The 17,969-nt window shown below is 39.4% G+C and overlaps 1 protein-coding gene across 1 annotated transcript; it reads left to right on the top strand.

Annotated features, from left to right (window-relative positions):
* The first annotated feature begins 519 nt into the window (after positions 1 to 519).
* Positions 520 to 13,751, top strand: LOC108235142 (NUAK family SNF1-like kinase 1). Its single transcript, XM_017414959.3, has 7 exons — positions 520 to 991; positions 5,919 to 6,039; positions 7,008 to 7,159; positions 8,181 to 8,246; positions 10,518 to 10,637; positions 11,153 to 11,285; positions 11,407 to 13,751. Exons 1-7 carry the CDS (start codon positions 704 to 706, stop codon positions 12,549 to 12,551), a joined length of 2,025 nt encoding a protein of 674 aa, XP_017270448.1. The 5' UTR covers positions 520 to 703; the 3' UTR covers positions 12,552 to 13,751.
* The last annotated feature ends 4,218 nt before the right edge of the window (positions 13,752 to 17,969 follow it).

Below are 17,969 nucleotides of genomic sequence, written 5' to 3'. Positions count from 1 at the left end.
ATTAACTTAAACAATAACTTAAAGTGACCACAAGGTGGCGTATTTAAACTAGTAATAACACTAGCAATATTATACACAATAAACATAACACCTCTCCTGAATGCATTTTGTTTTTGTGTGGACGTGGCAAAAACACAAAGTATCACACCTGGTCCAGGGTCCGAACTTTTACAGATCAAGTCTTTGTAATTAGGTTATTTTTGCCACAATGTTATCATGTAGGCTACTGGACTGTTTTTGGGTACTTTTAGTCACTAATGTCTTTTTTAAATGGACTTTTTCGGTCTGGTAAAAGCGCCTATAAATATGTCTGACTGATGTGGTGGAATTAGGTTAGAACAGGACATTCTGTGCATGCTTCCGTCTCCTGTCTTGTGTTACTCAGTCAGAATAATATGTACAGTCGGAAACCCTAAATGATCCCGGGTGATGGTGACGCGCCTGGATGCAGCTGTGTTGGAAAGAGGAGGCTCCACCTCCCGAGCCCGCTCCTGTTGCTGCGCTCTTATAAGCTGGTGGGGGGGGGGACAGACCGAGAGAAGCGCAGGAACCCCTGAATCAAATGCTTCTCGTCGCGCGCGTCTTCCCCCCGAGTGCGCCCTCGCCCTGACGCGTCCCTGTATGGGCGTCTCGAAGCGCTGCTCTCCCGCACAGCTCGCAGCCGTTCGCTCCTGAGCGGGTGGCGCGCGGCGCCGCGCGGAGGATGGGCAGACGCGAGGCGCGCGGCGGAGGCGCGATGACCACCAACCACCGCTCCGAGCTCGGACGTCTGCAGGACGCGGCGGCCGGCGGCCAGCGCGGCGAGGTGGACAGCCGGCCCCCCGGCGGCGCAGACAGGCGGCAGAGAGGCGCAGACGCAGCGGCGCCTGCGGAGGTGAAGAAGCACCAGCACAAACACAACCTGAAGCACCGGTATGAGGTGATGGAGACCTTGGGGAGAGGCACCTATGGGAAAGTTAAAAAAGCGGTGGAGAAAGCTAGCATGAGAACGGTGAGTGAGGTTTGCGTCTTCTAAACTGAACTGCGAAATATTTATGAAATGAAATATTGTTGGAAGAGGTAGTTTGACATTGAGATTGAGGTGCCGCTTTTACTCAGCTGTCTCCCTGTGTGAGTGTTGGTTATTAATTATTCATTTAGAGGTGGAATTGACCTCCTGCCTTGCATGTGTGTGTGGGTGTGTGTTTGAGTGTGTGTGGGGTACTGAACTCAGTTTTTGCTTCCTGTTTTGCCCGACTGAGATGCCTTTAGTCTGACTCACTCAGCTCTTGAACAGAGGGATAAAATTCACCACAACAAATCTCCCTCAGCATCAGTCTGACCCCCCTCACTACAAGTCATTTACACTGGCAAGAATTCAAAACATGAATGTATTTTGACTGTGTGTGTGTCAGTCTGTCTGTTAGCAAAATATCTTATGAACCGCTGGAGAGATTTTAGTGAAATTTGCAGAAAGTAATCACTGGATGTGCATCTACAACTGGTTTAACTTCTGGAGTTAGTCCAATTCAAGATGTCTGCTGCAGCTAACCGACATTAGCCAACTCAAAAATGGCTGTAACTCAGTCCATTTTACAGATATTGTGCTACAATTTGTCGTGATGGCAGCTGAGACCCATTCACAACACTCTGAGTTGTGCATAACACTGTGTTCAAGGTTTGACCAAAACATACACCATTCTGTCATTTCTCATCAAAAGATGATCATAGTTTAAAAGTCTGGCATGAAAGTTGGCGTGCGATATATGAATCCCTTTAAGGAATGCTAATTTATTATTTATTTTAACCTCATAACTATTTCAGATATGCTCAAAGCCACCCTGTTGTTCTCCTACTCTTCATAAATCCAACTTCTGTTATTTTTAGTACATAAACACACAAAGGTCACATTTTAAAAAAAAAAATCAGACTGTGGAAGTTAAGGCTTCTTAAGTCTTTTTCTTCCTCTGTTTGTTGCTTCGTTTTCAATAGCAGACATTTGTGAGGAATGAATTCCAAGTAAAAGACTGAAGGAAGAAAATACAAAAAGATGAGAGCAGCTATGTGGTGTGTCTGTGTTTGTGTGGCGGCTGAATGGGTTTGGTAGGAAAAGGGGGTGCTGAATTCCTCGAGCCATTAGCCAGTGCATACCAAGGATTCTTTAAAACAAAACGAACATTATTTTTGGAAACAAGGCTAGGGGCCTGTTGTCTGAGTTTGGTGAAGAGGTAGAGGAGGAGATAGCTTTTAGAGCAAAGGGGAAAGGAGGTGGTTTTAAAGAGCAAATTAGGCAAAACTGCACTAATTGTTGTTCTGTTTTTACAAGGCCTGAACAAAACGAATGCAAAGGAAATGGAAGGACTATGCTTGTCTTCAAAGCTGCGTCAAGAAGAAAATTTTAAGTGTGAAAATTCATTCTGCTGTTTTCCCCCTTTTGCTAAATATGCTCTGATATTAAATTAATTTTTTTTTTTACTGTCTGGATCCAATTTAAACATTGACTGTTTGTTTTTAAGGAGCTTTTTATGAAGCTGTACTTCGCAACTGATTGAGAAAGAGTTGGATCTGTTCTAAGGTAACTAAATCTCTCCAGCGGCTACTCTAATAGACAGGTTTAACTGCAAAAGAAGTGATTCACAACATGTGTTTTTCTAGCTGTTGGCTGTTATTCCATCAATACAGCTGTTCCTGATTACTCACAGTTAAGCTGACTGATTTGGCTTTTCTAAATGAGTGTTATAAAATGCTTAATGCTTAGTTATCAGTCTCAGAAACTACATAATTAACATTAATGAACATATTTGGATTCCTTAAATTTGAATAACTGAAGGACTGTCTCTTAAGAAACTTTTGCAAAAAAGTCAAGGCGGATTTTAAAAAAATAAATAAATTAAATCGGTTTACTGCCTTAGTGTCGATGTTTGTTTTGGTCCAGATCCCCAACAGCAAGACATTGCACAGATCTGAAGTTCCTGGCTACAAAAAGAACAACTTAAAGCTCTGTGTTTAGCTGAATGTTGAGGTTCTGTTGGCAAGGATCCGAAGTAATCCCTCTGATAAATCTTCTGCAGATGCTTTAATGACTCTTGGGGATGCATATGTGTGTAAAAATAATCCTCCCTCATTATGGCTTCTAAGATTTGAAAACAAATGATTGCTCGGACGTGCAAAAATTTGTGACCACCTCACAATCAAAGCCCTTGAGCTAGTTCAGTAAAAATGAAGGGGACGGAGAAGAGCAGGAAAACGCAGATGATCTACTTTTGCTGTGCCTCTTTTTGTACACGTTGTGCCTCTGTGTTGGCTGTGCTTTCCCAGCATGGCCTGTGGGCTCCTCTGCCTCACTTGTTCTCGAGTAAAAGAATATCTGAGTACATCTGCGTGAGTCATGCAGTAGCTGCTTATGTTTCCTGCATTTGTCATGCAACAGTTTTTAGGTCTTAATTTCACATCATTGTGTGCAAATATAGAAACTTCCGACACTTGCACACAATAGAGTGAGATCATGAAAGGAAAAATATTCTCCCACTTCTGCCACACAAGTGACCATTTGAAATATCCCCCTAAGACTGGGCAACATCATGTTTTATGATTACTTTTTAATCTGTATTTAAGGGGTAAAATTGTGGCTTGCAATGAAAGTAAAATAAAGGACACTTTACTCTGACCCCTCTTACTTTGGTATACTTAAATTATTGTTTGATCAGTCAGATAGCCTATTATATGAGGCTGATTTTTGTGATTTAAAAAAAAATTCAACATTGGGCTGATTTAAAGGCACCCAAATCAGTGGTTTGTACAATGTTGTTCATTCTGACACTACTCCCTTTGTTAGTTTGTCTTTTGTGATGGGGTGACCTTTTCAGGGCAAAGATGCTTTTATTGGCAAAACACCAACAGGCCCCAAAGGAGGACAACCAGACTGTTATTCCAACTTTTGAAAAAAAAAAGTATTTTTGAGGGAAATAGTAAGACCTTAATTATCACCTTCCAGAGGCTTATATTTAATTGGTTAGATAAGAAATGTTGCTTTTAGAGAGAAAATGTGGGTAACTTTATGTTGAACTGCATTCATAACAAGCTTTCAATCAACTGTGGCACATGAAAGAATGAGTACAGGCCTGGACTGGGCCCCAGGGCTAAATCATTAAATCACAGGCCTCACTTTGTACCATAACCTGCAGAGGAAAATTAGCCTGGCACATTTACATTATGTGCAAATTGTACTCATAATTGATTAATGTGTAATATCCCTGTTTAAATAAACTTAAACAGGCAATCACTTTTTTTACTTTATTTTCCAAATTCTTGGGGATTGTAATGTGTATGAATAATAAACCTCTACATTTATGGTCAAAAGAACAAAGAAAAGAAAATTGATTTCATTGCCTGACCATTGACTTCTCTGATTCCTAAAGACTGGCCCTTGAAATGCCTTGATTGGTTGACCTCTATCTCAGTCCTATAGTCTTTCTTCATTCTTTCTGCTGATTTTTTTTTTTAGTTAATTTAAAAAAAAATACATAAAGACTTTACCTTGCTCAATTTTATGAAACTTGATGTAATGGTAGAATATGGATGAAAAAAGAACCCCTTAAATTTTAGTGGTCTTAGCAGTGGTCAGCTATTGTTAAGTTCCTTTCTAGCTTCCATCCTTCTCTAAACTTCCTCACACTGCTCAGCTATTTAGGTCAGTATTTCACTTTGGCCTACCAGTTCTGGACAAGTATCATTCAGCTGATAACTACTTAATATGCAGCATTTGCTGCAAACTCATACCCAGCACCCAAATCTCTGGCCTGAAGAAGAAGAAGCCACATTGGCCTGGAGTGCCTGAGTTTGTGGGAAAATATCCTCAAGTGCCTCGAGATTGATTATAGAAGAAGATGCAAAACCAAAAAAAAAAAACAGTTTTCCTTTATTATACAACGTCATCGTCAATTATGGAAGGTCAGGCCAGTCCCAGGAATTCACTGGCAAGTGTTTGTGTTGTATAACCAGTGCAGTTGACGGAGCGTGTGAACTGTGTCTTCCAGTGTCTCGTAAATGTTTTTCTGGGCGCTGGGAATGCTGCAGTTTGTGACCTTGTAAAGAGGCCAGTACAACAGGAACCCTGTGGGGGCTGACCAGATCATGCAGCAGTGTGATCATTTCTGTGTTTGGATGTCAGCTTCACTCATGTGGTGTGCATGTCCTGAACTGACTTGTTGTTCCACGCTTCTCGGTCTCATTGTGTATTTTAGTTCAGAGTATTTTAAATCAAACCTCCAGGTGCCTGCTTGTCTGCCTTCTTCTTGTATTTATATGGTACTATATCTGTGACAGGGAGATTTGGGGGCTCACGTTGAGATGTGTGTTTTGCTTATTGTTCTGCTTGTGTATGTTTGTATTGTTGGGCTGGGGGTTACATTCGGGTACAGTGAGATCCTGGGATTATGGAAGCAGAGTGTTAACCGTGCAGCTGTCAACCTTCTGCTTCTGAATGTGCTCACTTCACTAGACATCCCACATAATCACCTTTAATACCCAGAGACCTTATTTGTACATGAACAGTATATGTGTACTGGTATGTCATTGTTCAAATGAAGACTTTGCACATGATACAAGAAACTTATATTGTCTGGATAAATTAAATTTTAAGAGAGAATCAAAGTTAACTAAGGACAAGTAAAAAAAAAAAGTTTACTAATGGATTTGGTGAAAAATTCCCATTTGTAGCAATGCATATACCAAGTAACATCAAATTATAGCTCTCCTTTGATGACCTAAAGCTGAAAAACAGTCTGTTTGAACAGAAATGAGGCATTTTTATTACTTATTTTTGTTTAAAAATTGTTAACCATCCACACTTAATGAACAGCTCAATCAATGTATGTTTGAGTAGAACAACCATCTTTTGTGGAAAGTTTTTACATTCAGTTGCCTGTTTTCATTCTAAGGTGGCGATCAAGTCAATCCGCAAGGAGCGCATTACCGACGACCTGGACAGAATTCACATTCAGAGAGAGATCGAGATCACCTCTTCACTCAGACACCCTAATATCATACGCTTCCATGAAGGTAAGACTGCCGATATACACCTACGCACAATGTTGCAAATACATCTGATAGATCGTTTATGCAATGCTGTAATGCTACGTTAATGAAAAGATGCATTAGTTCCTATTTAAGTCATATACTCCCAACATGTACACATACATCTGTTGTAAAGCTCTACTGTACAACAACAAATAAAGATAACGGATAATGTTGGCAATACTCCCAAATCCCATTTAAAGAACAAAAGTAGTGACGACTTCATTCTGATATGTATTCCCTGTTTGCAAAAAACCTATATAGCGTCCTGCTTTGTGACACAAACCTGCAAGTTTTTCCTAAATTATAAAAATTACATCAAATAACAATCGACTTATGGGTCAACTGTTCGTCACAATCAAGGATATGGCCACTGTAATTTATTTTAGCCTAGCTTTGTGTAAATAACTAAAATTCTCTCAAGATTATCAAGTAAATGCCAAAATTTTAGGCAAAGGTTTGTGCAATGTGCAATGCTCTGAGGATGTGCAGGGATAATGCTCAGCTACCACCACACCTAATTTTAGCTCAACATCTATAAAACCAAATGAGTTATAGCCATTTTTGTGTTCAAACGTTAATCAGTTAGAGATGTTTCATCCTATGATAACTTTGTGAAAGTTTAATTAAAACATGTCCCCTGGTTCATGAGATATTTTACTATCGCTACAGACAAACAAACACACCTACAGATAGACACAAAAACATTATCGCTTTTTGCTTCTGCAGCAGCCGTCTGTGAAACATTTTCTTCATTTTAAACTCTTCAGTAGCAAGTAAACCAATAAATCAGTTATTCATGTTATACAGTTTGAAATGTTACACATTTTACACATGTTAACGTCTTTTTTGTTTTCTGTAGTTTAAACATGAGGCATCGACTGAGCGTGTGACAATATAAACACATCAGAATAAAACTGCACCAAAATATTTCCCGTGTTCTGTGTCGATAGTGTTCGAGAGCCGAGATAAGATCGTGATAGTGATGGAGTACGCCAGCAGAGGAGAGCTGTATGATTACATCCAGGAGAGGAAACGACTGCCAGAACCAGATGCCCGAAGCATCTTCAGGCAGATTACATCTGCTGTCCACTACTGCCACAAGGTGACACGGCTCTGTTCTTCAAACATGCCACATTTGAGCATAAACTGGGGCAGCACATGTATGCTTAATGTTCAGCTGAGCAAGTACTTTCCTGCTAAATCCACTAAATCCTAATCATAATATTGCGGCGAGACTTGACTACAGTTTTCAGATCTCTCTGGGTTAAGATCACATTAGGCTTTGACTTGTTGTTTGCAGTCACACACTGGCATACTTACCTGCCTCCGTCATAGTTACTGTATGCCTTGGCAAGGAAACAAATCCTTCTCTGTTTCTTTGTTTTGATTGTTGTTGTCCACAAAAGATTAAGATCTGAGCCAAGAAAAAAAGCAGGAATTACTGAGGAAATGCATAAATCCTGGTAATGCACAGGAGCTGTGAGGAGCTGCACCTGACAGTCAGCTGAGCAGGATGTGACATAGACGTTTCTGTTTATTTGGGTTCTTCATGAATTCCTCACTCTAAACTCAAAATATCCGCCAGCTTCTGCAGATAGCAGGGAAGGTGGAGGGGGGAGTTGTCCTCCTCCTGCACCCTGAATATTGTCTCAAAATAGACATGAACATTCTGGCATGAATGAATGATTGAATGTGCCTCGGAGGAATGCAGGGAACACACAGAGATATTTTACAGTGTTTCAAGAGAAGAATGAAAGTCTGGACTTGCCGTAGCAGTAAATATAAAAGTCAAACCAATATAGAAAACGTGCTTATTTAGTTTGTGTCTGTGCTCAACTTATGCACATATAAACATTTTAAAAAGTCATGGCTCATTTCCTCCACATAATGTAAAGGCACCGAAGAAGATGAAACAGTGAAAAAAGGTGATGCTTTTGGTTTCTTTGCATCACTCTTGGGTAGCCACACTTATCTATTATCTTATGAATAAACTCAGTATTTGAAGAAACAATGAATTCTTTCTTCTGTTAGAGCTCTTCTTTTTCTGTTTAATAACTTATCTCAAGGTTTTCCAGTCCAAAGAACTCATGTTTTTTGTTTTTTTTCTCTCAACTTTCTTGCAGAATGGTGTTGTGCATCGAGACCTCAAGCTCGAGAACATCCTTTTAGATCAAGATTTGAATGTGAAGGTGAGTCTGATGAGTTTTCATGACATACCAACAATTTTTATAATAAAATTACCATGTTTCCTGTTAAAAGGAAGACTGTTCAAATAAAGATTCATAAAGGAAGAAACAAAATCCATGCATTATTTTTCTCATAATGATGGTTAATGTGTTAATGTGAACTCTTTCAAACTGTACCATTTGATATAGTTTAAAAAAACCTGTTTTATGTCTGATTTTCTAGTTTGCAACACGTACCTTTAAAGCATTGCTGACCTGAGAGTTCAACACATTATGAGCTCTTATTTATCATCTTCATCAATAAATTTTACGAGGCAGTTGTTTCCACTGCTTCTATGTTAAGCACTAAAAATAAAAGTGCACATGCAGAGTTCTTCCTGCCCACAGTAATGTTTTTATACCAATCACATTGAACCTGAATAAACACAGTGTATGGTCTTATAAAGTAACCCCAGCAATTTTTTTTTTTTTTTTTTTGCCTGGTCTGGATGTTACTGCCCTTATATGGGAGCTGTGCAAGGCCAAAGGGGAATGCAGGAAATCCAGCAGCTATCTTGGCACACTGTTCAAAAATAATAATAAGAAGAAAACACTGTGCAGACCTCTCATCAGTTTTTCATTCAGTGCATACTTAATAAGCACAAGTTCACAGGACTGGCATTTCACAGCATGGGCAGCAGGAAATGACCACCGCATGTTTGTGTTATGTCTGCGCAATTGCTGCTTTGCGGCATGTGCAAGAAAATGGAAAGAGTGGGAAGTGTTTTGTAAACCTTTATGGGTCTTGGTCACATAACAGTAGTGTGTACACTGGGTGTTTTAATGTGAAGCATGCATAATTTACACACTAAAGCTCCTGGGTTAAAAACAACCTAATTTGTATCTGTAATGGCTGGACCAAGCCAACCCAGGGTTGCGTTAAGTTCTTAACCCAAAAAATGGGGTAAAATAATCAATTTCTTGTATTTATCTTACTAATAGGTTAAAAGGAACAACCCAAAGTCTGTGCTATCAAATAATTATAACTTGATGCTAGCTAGTTAGCTGGCTCAAACTTGGCAACAACAACAACAACAACAAAAAAAAAAAAAAAAACTAAGAAAATATGCACTCATTCAGTTTTGTAGACTTTGTTTTTCAATTCAGTACTTTACTGAAATTTAGATAATGGTTGTCCAATTAAAATGACCTGTGAATGACCATGGCTCAGGTGTTTGTCTTCCAATCAGAAAGTTGATGGTTTGACCCGAAGCCACATTGACCTTTGAATGCTCCCATGTATGGTTGCAGAGGAAAAAGCACTCCATAAAGTATTGTACAAAAATTCTTGGCTCACCAGTTTTTCTTTTGAAGAGCCAGGCTTTTTTTTTTAATTTTCTTAGCTGCAGATATCCAGACATTCAGCCGCTTTGATTATCTGGAATGTCACTGCCAAAGCACTGACGTGAGAATAGAAACCCTTCAAACAACACATCCACAAACATACAGTGGCATGTGTGCATCCTACACATTGTTGTTGTGATGGCCTCTGAATATATGAGCCCTCAGAGCTGCCTGGTCTACTCAGTGTCATCCTGTGTAAGTAGGTCTCTGCTGTTTGCTTCTGGAAATAAAGCTGTCATGTTGAATATTTTTAACACCAGAGGTTCTGACTAGCATGTGCATTCATAATCTTTTCAGATAGCGAGGTGTGTGTGTGTGTATGCGACCTTGAGTGAGTGATTGTTCCATTGCGTAAGCATGAGCAGCTCAATGTTTTTGACTCCTTTCTGTCCTCACTCACACTTCCATTGGCAAGAGCTCAACATACTGTATCTATTTTTGGTTCATTAAAAAAAGTATAGTTTTGAGTTGTTGTGCTTTCACTGCATGACTCCAAGTTGGCTGCACTCATTCACTGAAAAGGAATCCAGCGTTTGTCCAGGATTTCACAATATTCAATCACTTTGTGTTGAACACAGGCATACCTGTGCTTTCATAGTGTGAATAATGGTTTGGGCTTCTCAATTTTAAACACAGTCTTCTACATGTGTTTGTACATTCACACAAACATTTAAATGCACAAACACACCCTGAAATCAAGGTTTGCTGAAGCAGCTGTGACAGAGACACATTTTAAGCTTTTCCCCCTGAAGTACGGGTTGCTATTTAAGATATTTTTTCCATCTTTATATCCAGTAATTTAATAAATGTTGAACTGTCTTGAATAGTTTGTGGAAAAAAAAGAATACAAGCAGTTGTAACCAACTCTTCTTCATTCCTCTTGCTCTGCAGCTGGCTGACTTTGGCCTTTCGAATAACTTCCAGAGGGGCTCTTTGCTGCAGACCTACTGTGGAAGTCCTCTTTATGCCTCCCCAGAGATAGTGAAGGGGCTTCCGTACCAAGGACCAGAGGTGACTCAAAAAAAAAACATTTGTTAATTTTAAGTTCCTTTATCCAAACTTTTCTGAGTAAAACTATTTTTGTTTTTTAAGGCCAGGCTATGGCAGCCATCCTAAATTGGGTTGACTCCAAAAGTTAATAATAATTTTATTCTCCAATAATTTTTTCTGAGTAACATTAAAATGTGTCCAGTGGTTCATGAATTTTGTTTTGTATCAGACACACACATACATACAGACAAAACATTAAAGCCTGCCTACGCCCTAAATACCTGATAATAAAACAGGTATAGGGTATTTTCACCAGCTAGATGAAGATGATGGTTAAATAACCATTAACCAAGTAGAGATTAAACTAAAGCCCATCTTAATGCTCTCTCATTAACCTCTACAATTTAACAATTTCACATACAGATCTACATTGCTAATTATATTAAAGTAAATGGGATGTTGAATCTCTATATGTGTATTAGTAATCCATCACTGAGGTTTTGTAAAGTTCAGTGTTTGATTTTTTTGTGTGTTAGGTGGACTGCTGGGCTCTGGGGGTTTTGCTCTACGCGTTGGTTTACAGCAGCATGCCATTTGATGGGGCCAATCACGCTAAGCTCACAGAGCAGATCAGCCAGGGCCACTATCGCAGACCCAACCCTCCCTCAGGTGAACCCTTACAGTGTTTATCATAGGTCCTTTTTACAAGTGTGGTTTCTTTGTGTGTTGACTGCATTTTATCTGTTAGTTAAGCTGCTATAAATATAACTGTTGACTCTGTTTCCTCCAGACGCCTGTGCTCTCATTGACTGGTTGTTGACAGTGCGTGCAGATGAGAGGGCCACCATCGAGGACGTGGCCAACCACTGGTGGGTAAACTGGGGTTATGAAGAGAGCGTGTGTGACTGCCCTTCATCTTCACACCAAGACTGTCCTTCACCCCTGCTGGCTCGGTACATCGACTGGCAGAATCAGGTCGGAGCTGCTGCAAACATGTCTGTCCACTCAGAGACCTCGGACTTCTCCCGTCCTGATGCTTTTTACTTCAGCTCACCTCTGAAGGGTGATTGTGGAGGAGTAGGAAGGGCACGTGGAGGAATTTCAAACCTCAGAAAGTCCCGGAAAGAGAATGTAATTCCCCAGAATTCCCTGGGAGCTTGTGGTGGTGTTTGCTCAACAGCGGCCTCATCGACTTCCACCACTGAAAGAAGAAAACCTAAAGGCATACTAAAACACCAGAGGAGCTTAGATTCAGTCTTTCACAACCCAACAAAGGAAAACTTTTCCTCTCAACAGTGTAGCACACTGCCTCAACCTCATCGGACACAAACACTTCCTCACACACACACCGAAAACTTATCCAAAAGCCTTCCACATCCCTCTACATTCAGCCAGCCTTCATCTAAGATGCCAAAGAAAGGAATACTGAAGAACTTGTATGTCGGGGAGTTGGGTTATAGCCCTAAAGGAAAAGGCTCTGAAGTGGGAGTCAAAGAGAACAGCGCAGGCCCATCAGGCTCCCACAAACAGCACACACCTTTCCCAGCTGCAGAAGACAGTCCCACCATGCGCACAGAAGCAGTGAGGAGACGCAAAGGTATTCTGAAACGTAACGGCAAGTTCTCCCGCAGTCTGGATCTTCCCGACAACCCCAACTCATCGCCCTGTCCAGGGCCCGTGATGTTCCCGGAGGCTCTGCAGCAGCTCCTACAGGCCACAGGGGGCGCCGAGGGCCGCCGCAGCCGCCCTTCCAGCGTGGTAAGCGAGGATAGCCTCTTCTCCTCTGATTCGTTTGACCTGCTGGATCTCAGCACCCAGTTGCAGCAAAAGGTTTTTGCCCAGGAGATACAGCGCAGTGTTTGCTCCTCTGAGGAGAACCTGGAGCAGACAAGAACTGAGGCTGTCCGGGCTGACAAAAACAAAAATGGACAGTAAGAAAGGCCAATATAAGCAGAAGGAATAGTAGACACGAGTGTGTGGCAAAAACAAATCTGGTTTCAGAGCCAATTTTTTAGTTCACATGTCCTGCCATTTTGAAGAGACAGAACCCTAAACTCTGGGAAACTTGCATCTCAAGTCCACTGACTCTTCTGGGCATTGCACTGTCAGTACAAGCCACCATTTTTAGTACATTTGCTTGTATTGGATGATAAATTAAACTGAAGCGTTTGACTGAATAACTGTATTGTGGAGCCAAAACAAATTGAAAGACAAGTGAAACCTAAAGGGTTTCCGCTCTTTGCCAGCACGAGTATTCTGTTTCATGAATTCACCTTGACCTTACCTGTAGCTCATTTACTATTGTAAATAAGATATGAGCTAAAACATTAATATGAGGACCAATGCAGATTGTATTTTAGTATTTTTTGAAAATTCTACACAAAAACCCTGCTCTAAATGCAACATTTTTATCATATGTTTCCTCACTGTTCAACACTTTTTAGAAATGCAGTTCAAATTTGTACTGTGTGGTAAAATAACCTCTGAAATGAACTTTTAGAATATTTTTGGCAACAATGATTGATTTTAGAAGCATCATACAAATGCTAATGTTCCAGTGGTTTTGAGCACACTTGTAAGCAGATATAAAGACACTTTGTTGTCCTGTAAAGAAATTTGACCTTCTTAAAAATGTCTAATTAGATTTTTATCCTTTATTCCTTTGTGTACCATCCTGCTAATAATATACATTGTTGCTGTTCACAGGATCTGCTTAATTATAATATATTTGATAATAGGAACATGTGCACAGCTACATCCATGAGAGTCAAAGCTGTTGTGTTTATGCTTCATTTTAAAACACTACATAGGAAGCTGAATTCAATTTTTGCTTTTTCCACCTTTTAATATAAAGTATATTATCCCTTACAGTGTTGTTTTATGTGAGGTCTGCTCTTTTGCACCAACATTCAGTGTGAATAATAGATTTGCTGCATTGCTTTTTGCTGTGACAACACCTGTGCTGCTGTGGAAGTTTAGGGTGATGTGTGCAGAAGATATTTTTTATTTTACGATGGTAATTTTCTGACTCTAAAAGGACGGTTATGGTATTTGTGCTTGACTGATTTGTATGTTTTTCTTTGTTGTTGTTCTTGTTGTTGTTGGATGACTAACAATAAATTATTTGAACATCAACTTTGAAGTTTCTTTTTTGGTCAGAGCCTAAAAGAAAATAAAAAAAAAACGGGTGAAACAAGCACAATAACCTTTCAAGAGTGTGAAAACACAACTCTGAATAAAGATTTGGACTGTGTAAAAGACATGATCAGATGCAGAAGCTTTTTATTTCAAATGTGGCATCCTCAAGCATGACACAAAACAGAGAATTTTATTTTTAAAAATCCCACGTGACAGAAACCAAGCCATCCATTTAACTCATTTTCTAGTTTTTGTTTAAAGGATTTACCCCACAGATTTGCTTTATTGTAGTTATTGCCCTTCAGTAAAATGTGTGAAAACACAGAAAGGACAGAAAATGCTTTAGCAAAAATGTGGCTGATGAGTTGCACAGCTCCTCATCATCAGTCACAGTCATCAGCTCTCTGTCTGAAGAATCCTGCTGGGCTGATCAGACCCTTGCACAGTACCACCAGAGGAGGAAGACGTTTTGGCCAAGACTCGGTGGGGTTTGGGTCAGTGTTTTCATCCCACGGTAAGTGGTGTTGGAGGTGATGGCTTTGAGGAAGTCAGCACAGCACACACAAGGACTTTTCTTTCAAGGTTAACAGAAAAACATGACGGAGGGTCAAGACGGAAACATTATCTGGGACACACAAAAACACCAACTGAAGACTCAAAACCTGGCTGAAGCCCCACACAGAAGCAAGGAAGTTCACTCAGCCTGTTAGCCATTGTGAGGCTCTGGGTTTTGGTTCCGCCCTCTGGGCGGCGCCACTAATCATTGTTCCTCAGGTGTTCCTTATACCACTGATGAGACCAGCCAGGATTTAAGCAGCAGGCGGTGATCAGACCTTCGCTGGAGCATCGAACCTACTGGGTTAGATTCTCCACCCCAGCGTCTAACCTGAACTCATGCTCCTAGTATTAACCACGTGCTTTGTTGCTGCTTATGTCCTAGGTTTCTTGCCACGCCATGACTACGGATACTAAGGATTACTTACCTGGAACCATGCTGCTACTTACCTTGCTGGATCAAACTCGTCACTCCTGGAACTCCTAGAAAACGCTCCTCCTCTCATCAGCACTGCATTCACCTCCTGGATCTGTAAGCAAACAAAGAGACATTATAACCACCTTCTTGCTACCGTTTGGATCAAGACTTGTACCCGAGACTCACCTAGCTCTCCTTCTCTTGCAGACCGCTCCGGATACCGCCCACTGTATATAGTCTCACCCTGTAAATAAACTCACTTACCTTTACTTCCGTCTCCGTGTTTGGTCTTGGTTTCGCTCTTCTGGACAGTACCTCCCGAGTCATGACAGCCATCCTCAAATTATATAAAACTTCTTCTCCGCTGTTCAAAGTTGGGTTACAGCAATTTCTGCAAGGCAAAAAGTAAGACCTGTTAAAACACTTGAATAATTGCACAAATATTAATCAGCAGTCATATTTCAAAAGCTTAGTAATCAAATAAACATATCTCATTTCGGCAATAAACGGTACAGGTGTCCAAACAGTCAGGATTCAGTGAGGTCAGACTAAACTTTAGCGAGGACAAGTGTTGACTTCAGGTCAAAGAAGATGAATTAACAGCTACACAGTACTGAGAGGAGAATAACTGAAGGGTCTCATAAACTTAAAGTATTAAAGTTGAGAGGGCCCCTGGATCTCACTGACAGCTTCCTTAAGCGGCACAAATTATAGACCAAGACTTTTAAAGATGCTGAAGTATTCCAAATATCTGCTGCGATTATTGATACTTACCAAGTTAAGTCTTGTAGGCTGAGAGGGTTTTTCTTTGTCTTGCCTCACGTGTGGATTTAAGTACAAATGAGGGAACAAAACAGAAGGTATTAGGCTCATTAATGGAGCTTAAAGATGGGGAACAGTGGCATTACAAATCATTTGTTCCCCTCATCCCGTAGCTTTGGATTCATATAGTTGTTTGCCCTGCATAAATCTAAGCACAAAGTCAAATACAACAACAATACAGCTCCGTTTAAAGTCTTCTCTTCAAATTGTACAAAAATATAGACAAGTTTTAAATTAAACAAATTAGGAGTATAAGACTAAAGACAGGTTTAAAGTAAGAGTGGTTTGTTTTTATGTATTTACATAAGTGTGTTTTGAACTGTAGGCACAGTGTACCTGCAAAAGACAAGGCTTTTTCTTGATTTTATGTACATATTTTGTCTGTGCAGGCTTAAGAGTTTATTTCCTTACAAATGCGCACATTTGTGTCATTCGTTTGCTCTTATAATGAACCTTTTACTTCCACAGAAACATTTTGAACACTTTAATGCTTGTACATGCACAGGCTAAGTTCATTTTCTGGAAAAGTGTATTTCCAGGTTACTTATACTGTTGCTGAATTTATGATCTAAACATAAAGCCTGTGATAGATGACATTAAATCACTCGGTTTTTGTTGGGGTTTGAAACACATTTTATTGGCTCATTCCTAGAAAGACAAACTAAGACCTGAACAATAGTGTCCTCTTGTGGGTGTCTGATGTGGCTGCTCTTGGTTGAATTTTCCTGAAGTTAACACAAATTATGTTAATGTGTATTTCCCATGATTAAAACAACAATTTCTTTAATACAAATGCACTTTATTTTTTCTATTAATTTTCAAATAACACTTTTTTGTGGTCTTGGGAGAAATCTGTCCAGATCTCAAATGTTGTCATTTCAACTGCTGTCACAAAACATCAGTAAATAGTAGACACGGACAATAAGCCATCCTGTAATCATTGTTGCACCACAGTAAGCCAAAAAAAAAAAAAACAGAAAACGTTTTATAGTAGGCTATCTGAATTAACTTTATCTTTTTTCTAATCAACAGGAATCAAATTATTTGAAATTATTCATTACAGCAGATATCCGAAAAATTAAAGGCAAAGATTGTTTTGTGAAATGTGAAAGTATTCTTTATATTTTATAAAGTAGTAGATCACCAAATGAGAAACAATCAAGGGTTTAAAGAATTGTGCTCCAATTTAGATTTGATTGTTTGTTTGTTTTTTTGTTTGTTTTTTTACCTTGGTGGATGTTCTGTTTCCGGTCGTTTTGGTTGGTGCGTTCCGTTTGTTCGCAATTTTACTTCAAAGACTAATTATTGACAGATTCAGACAAATTTTTAGGACAAAAAAAACTGATTAAATTCTGGTTCTGATCCAGATCCTACAATTTTTTTGATGTGACTATGGCCTTGGTTTGCACTGTCTGAGTGCTTCCAGCTATTGTTTTATTACTGTTATTTATAAAGTACTTTTTCTATTATTTTATGTCCATGTCTGCGTAAAACTCAGCATTTCAGAAATGAAGAGAAACCTGGGTAACAGGTTAGGTCAGATTTCTGCATATTTCAATGACAATCAGAAACTCGGACATCGAAGGAAATAAACGTAAAGTTTAATCATCCTTTGTCTGTTAAAGACAGGTTAAAATGGAAAACATCGTTTTGTTGTCGGTTGTTAAGAAAGACTAATTTTAAAAATGCTGCTTTTGCAGTCTTGGAATAAAACGCGTGGAGATATCAAAAAAATTTTAAAATCACGTTTCTGAGGAACTTTGAACGCCGCATTTGTTTTCTGGCCAGTTTTGCTCCGCCCCCTGCGTGTCACACAAACGGAAGTACGTCACAACTGTCGAGTAAGAACAAGTTACCGGAAGCAAAGGGTTTGACTTACAAACCTAAATCGAAACAAACGCCCATGATGTAAAAACAGGTCGTAGTGTTCTTGGATATGTTGTTTTGTTAAAAATGACGTGCTGACAAAAAATATTTACATATGGAGGTGCGAAAGTCCCAGATCTGTAAGAGAAAGATGTGCAAAATCTGGTTTAGATGATCATACCAGAGGCCCAAATCACTTTGATTAATATCACATTAATTGTTAATTGTTTTGAATATGTCTCAAAGTGAACATAAACAAGTGTCTTCACTAAAAAAAGAATAAAAATATATTATAAAATTTGTAATCATCTAGGTCTTTACTAGTGGGCTAGTTAAGTAATGGGTAAAGGTGGCACTTGAACAAAAAATGTGACATATTTGTAAATAATGTGTGTTGTAGAATTTTTTTTTTTGATGTTTTAATTGTAATTAACATTTATTGTGTTAAGTCTAAAACAGCCTTCTTTATCTCATATAATAATAAAAATACAGAAACAAACAAACAAATGTGAAACCCAGGCGTATTTATTTCTGGCTTTGGGCGTAAGAGTCTA

Source organism: Kryptolebias marmoratus, linkage group LG8, assembly GCF_001649575.2.
Source record: "Kryptolebias marmoratus isolate JLee-2015 linkage group LG8, ASM164957v2, whole genome shotgun sequence".
NCBI lineage: Eukaryota > Metazoa > Chordata > Actinopteri > Cyprinodontiformes > Rivulidae > Kryptolebias > Kryptolebias marmoratus.
Note: the sequence above shows the minus strand (reverse complement) of the source record. Positions and strands in the feature narration are given on the sequence as shown.

Coding starts and splice junctions, on each gene's coding strand:
- LOC108235142 (XM_017414959.3), top strand. CDS start 704: ATGGGCAGACGCGAGGCGCGCGGCGGAGGCGCGATGACCACCAACCAC. Junction 992..5,918: donor AGAAAGCTAGCATGAGAACG/GTGAGTGAGGTT, acceptor TTTCATTCTAAG/GTGGCGATCAAGTCAATCCG. Junction 10,638..11,152: donor TTCCGTACCAAGGACCAGAG/GTGACTCAAAAA, acceptor TTTGTGTGTTAG/GTGGACTGCTGGGCTCTGGG.